The sequence below is a fragment of the Trichechus manatus genome, unplaced genomic scaffold (genome assembly GCF_000243295.1).
Source record: "Trichechus manatus latirostris isolate Lorelei unplaced genomic scaffold, TriManLat1.0 scaffold00108, whole genome shotgun sequence".
In the NCBI taxonomy this organism is placed as follows: Eukaryota; Metazoa; Chordata; class Mammalia; order Sirenia; family Trichechidae; genus Trichechus; species Trichechus manatus.
In genome coordinates this window covers 6,303,410-6,308,070 of record NW_004444044.1, presented here as the reverse complement: position 1 = coordinate 6,308,070, position 4,661 = coordinate 6,303,410, and the positions used below count along the sequence as shown (strand labels likewise).

The 4,661-nt window shown below is 36.1% G+C and overlaps 1 protein-coding gene across 1 annotated transcript in view; it reads right to left on the bottom strand.

The window, feature by feature from the left end:
- Positions 1–4,430, bottom strand: part of LOC101353581 (transmembrane protease serine 11G-like) — a 36,534-nt gene extending 32,104 nt beyond the window's left edge. The window contains 4 exon segments of the mRNA XM_023737817.1: positions 2,802–2,854; positions 2,857–2,886; positions 3,480–3,601; positions 4,396–4,430. Of these exon segments, the coding sequence (XP_023593585.1) occupies positions 2,802–2,854; positions 2,857–2,886; positions 3,480–3,601; positions 4,396–4,430 (240 nt within the window).
- Positions 4,431–4,661: the final 231 nt, after the last annotated feature.

Below are 4,661 nucleotides of genomic sequence, written 5' to 3'. Positions count from 1 at the left end.
AGAATTGGGCTATGAATATAAGTGTTTTTAACTTCAAAGTGTAGATTCTCTCTAATTTGATATATTGCCTCCTGTAACATGATATTTTATACTCTGTCCTGTTTTTGTTTTTTTCCTAATCAAAATTTCTTTAGGATGTGTTTTTTGTTTTGTTTTGTTTTTTTAAATGTGGTAAATATATAAGTAACACAATGTTTGTCATTTCTACCATCTTCGTATGTATAGTTCAGTGACATTATGTTCATCATGTTGTACAACCGTCAGAAAAAAAAATGCCAATCCCACTCACTTCATCAGCTGCTTTTTTTGCCTGGTTTGGCTGAAGAAATATTTCTCATCCTGGCAGGAATGACCTGCCATCTTTGGCTTATAAATGCTGGGCTCAATCGAAGCTGTGTACACAACTAAAGTCTTCAGTGGAAGATCCTGTATGTGTGTTTCTGTGGTGTATTTTCTAGAATAAATGTTCTGTATAAGTTGACTAATGGAAAATGTATCAGAGTCATACACACAGTATGTATGTATGTATGGTGATATAGTCAATGATTGAATTAAATATCCAGATGTTGTAGTCATTAGATGCCATCAAGTGGGTTTTGACTCATAGCTACCCCATGTACAACAGAACAAAACACTGCTTGATCCTGTGCCATCCTCACAATTGTTATGCTTGAGCCCACTGTTGCACCAATGTGTCAGTCCATCTCATTGAGGGTCTTCCTCTTTTTCGCTGGATGACCATCTACTTTACCTAGCATGATGTCCTTCTCCAGGGACTGGTCCCTCCTGATAACATATCCAAAGTATATGAGACGAAGTCTCGCCATCCTTGCTTTTAAGAAGCATTGTGGCTATAGTTCTTCCAAGACAGATTTGCTTGTTTTTCTGGCATTTTATGGTATATTCAACATTCTTTGCCAACACCATAATTCAAAGGCATCAGTTCTTCTTCGGTCTTCCTTAGTCATTGTCCAGCTTTTGCATGCATATGAGGCGATCGAAAATACCATGGCTTGAGTCAGGCGCACCTTAGACCTTACAGTGACATCTTTGCTTTTTGACACTTTAAAGAGGTCTTTTGCAGCAGATTTGCCCAATGCAATGAGCACATTTGAGTGTTCTGGAATTTCCATTCTTCATAATGTTATCCGTAATTTGTTAAATGATCCACACAGCTGAATGTGTTTGCGTAGTCAACAGAACACAGGTAAACATCTTTCTGCTATTCTCTGCTTTCAGCCAAGATCCATCTGACATCAGCAATGATATTCCTGGTTCCACGTCCTCTTCTGAATCCAGCTTGAATTTCTGGCAGTTCCCTGTCGATATACTGCTGCAACCACTTTTGAATGATATTCAGCAAAATTTTACTTGTGTGTGAATTGGTGGACATTCAACCATTTCAGGAGGTAGCATATGATCAAGAACCAATGGTACTGAAGGAAGAAGTCCAAGCTGCACTGAAGAAATTGGTGAAAAACAAAGCTCCAGGAATTGATGGAGTACCAACTGAGATGTTTCAACAAATGGATGCAGCACTGGAAGCGCTTACTCGTTTATGCCAAGAGATTTGGAAGAGAGCTACCTGGCCAACCAACTGGAAGAGATCCATATTTGTGCCCATTCCAAAGAAAGGTGATTCAACAGAATGTAGAAGTTATCAAATAATATCATTAGTATCACACACAAGTAAAATTTGAAGAAGAGTCATATTAACTGGTCTTCCTTGTAGGTGTACGTATATTATCCTATCACTGACAGCACTGTAGTTCAGGATAGATCTTGAAATGTTCTTTTTGATGATGAATGCAATGCCATTCCTCTTCAATTTGCCATTCCCAGCATTGTAAACCGTATGATTGTCTGGTTCAAAATGACCAATACCAGTCCATTTTAGCTCGCTAATGCTTACAATATCAACCTTTATGTGTTCCATTTCATTTTTGATGACTTCCAATTTTCCTAGTTTCGTATTTCATACATTCCATGTTCCTATTATTAATGGATATTTGCAGCTGTTTCTTCTCATTTTAAGTTGTGCTACATCAGCAAATGAAGGTCCCGAAAGCTTGACTCCATCCACATCATTAAGGTCGACTCTACTTTGAGGAGACAGCTCTTTCATAGTCATCTTTTGAATGCCTTCCAACCCGAGGGGCTTATCTTCCAGCACTATAGCATGCAGAGTTCCTCTGCTATTCATAAGGTTTTCATTGACTAATTTTTTCAGAAGTAGATTGCCAGGTCCTTCTTCCTTATCTGTTTTAGTCTGGAAGCTCAGCTGAAACCTGTCCACCATGGGTGCCCCTGCTGGTATTTGAAATTCTGGTGGCATAGCTTCCAGCATCACAGTAACACGCAAGCCAATACAGTATGACAAACTGACAGACGTGGGGATATTTCCAGATGACTGTATTAATTTGCTTTGTGTTTAAGCTATTTATTTTTCTGTAGAGCTTATGTTTCTCAGTTTCTGGTGCAACTGTCTTTGTCTAATGTATTTTTTCGATAATGTAGGTTAGAGTGGCTGGATTTAGCAAATAAAAACATAGGATACTCAGTTGAATTTGAATTTCAGATAAACAGCAAGCGTTGCTTTTAGTATAAGCATGTTTCAGTATTGCATGAGGTATATTTTCAGTTTAATGTAAAGTTCAGATTTAGCTGGACATACTGTATTTTATCTGGCAACTCTAACATAAATACAATTAGACATGTTCTCAACTTGCTTCTTACTCCAACCTCTTTCTGCACAATAGTGTTGCCAGGATAGTGATGATGCCAGCAAAGCTCTGACCTACCTCACTATTGATTTTTTGTTTCAGGTCAGTCCCACTTTTTGAGTGTTCTACTGGAAGGAAGGTTGGTAACAGTGAGTCTTCTGATCTGGAAGGAAGAACAAAAGGAGATGGTTTCTGTTTAGTTAATTTAGGTTGTATGAGAAGTAGAGGGGATGACACAAAAAAGTGTATAGAATAGGTGAACTCTGGAAATTAAACATTCAATAGCTGCTGGCCAATACCTCCCTCTAACCCTTTCTTAAGATCACACATTCTGATGGTCACTGTGGTCATCAGTTATGGCCTGACACAATAACCATCTATTAGTGATAACTGATTATCTTAAGCTCCTAATTAAATAATGATAGAATGCAACATTCTCATACGTTGATCTCAAAGATAGAATTGCTACTAAAATAATTTTTGACTCAGTTTACTAGATGTTATTAAACCACAAAATAACATAGGATGTGAATCTGTTGATTCGTATTAGATGTTATATTGCTTAAGATATTATAGTGAACTAAGCCAAATTTTTAATGCTAGAATTTTTATACATAAAGGATTATTGTTTCCCAAATGTACAAAAATTTATCTGAATAAAAATTGCACTTGGGGATACTAGAAAATAGCAAAGTTTTGAAACAAATTGAGGGGGTCTTCAAATTTTTTTAATAATACAGTGAAGTAGATACTTACCATATGCCAAAAAATAAACAAGGAGACCAATGATTATTGCCAGCACCAACACAACACCTGTGATAATAAGGGCAATCATCCAGGGTCTCAGTGAACTTGTTCTTCTGCCCAGTATTGATGGCCTTTTGAGAGAGGGTTATAACGTATAAACGTAGGATTTTAATACCAGAATCCAAGTTTCACACGTTTTTCCCCCCTTGGTAAGGAATATTTTTCCTGGAACTCATGGTCAGCTCATATTACTTTTAGAAACTTTTGAATATATTTTCCTATTAAAAAATAGGAAAAAATACTAGTAATAAAAATACATTTAACATCTGACTTTTATAGTTTCATCAAAAAGTCAGTACTACACTACAATTGACTGCTAAATATGTTGTTTCATATATTTCATATATTTCCTGGCCCATTAGACTAGAAGTTCTGGAATTTTTTTTTCTTTGTAAATGAACTAATACCATATATTTGGTTCATGTGATTAAAATTACAGTGAACCTCAGAGAGTGAGGGCATTTCGTGACTCTTCTCATTCTGGTGCGAAAATAGAGAGTCACAGAGTGATTACTAGAGCTTTGAAGTTGGATATTGGGAGAACTAGATCTAAGATTTCGTCTGTTTGGGCCTTTTTCACACCTCTACACTTAAACCCATAACCCACATTTATAGAACAAGTAATCTGCAATATATATAAAGGGTATCTAAAATGGGACGGGCTGAAGAAAAGGAATGAGATGAAAGAAAATTATAAGGAAGAAGTGATTAGCAAAGCGAAGAAGAGATCATTAATGTAACAAACAAAAAGTGGTAACTTAGGACCCATTACATTGTCTTCCCCTCTGAGCACATACAGAAAACAATTTTTAAAGAGGGAGATTATTTTGCAACAAAATACTCATCTTCAAAAGGATATGGTTACCTGTTGAATTGCTCCACTTCTAACACCAGAATCATCACTGTGACTGAACTATAGTCTTAAGTATGGGTTACAAATGAGAAATTGTTTCAGCTTACTTCCTTAAGCATACAGAAATGCCCTAAAATATTTATTGCTAGATGTTTTTTAAGAAATGAAATAATTTTTTCTCCATGATTTCTTTTACTACTAATAGAATTTTAATTTAAACCTTGACTAATTTCAATGGCTAATTTCAGTGGTACATTGGTGGAAATTCATAGGTACTT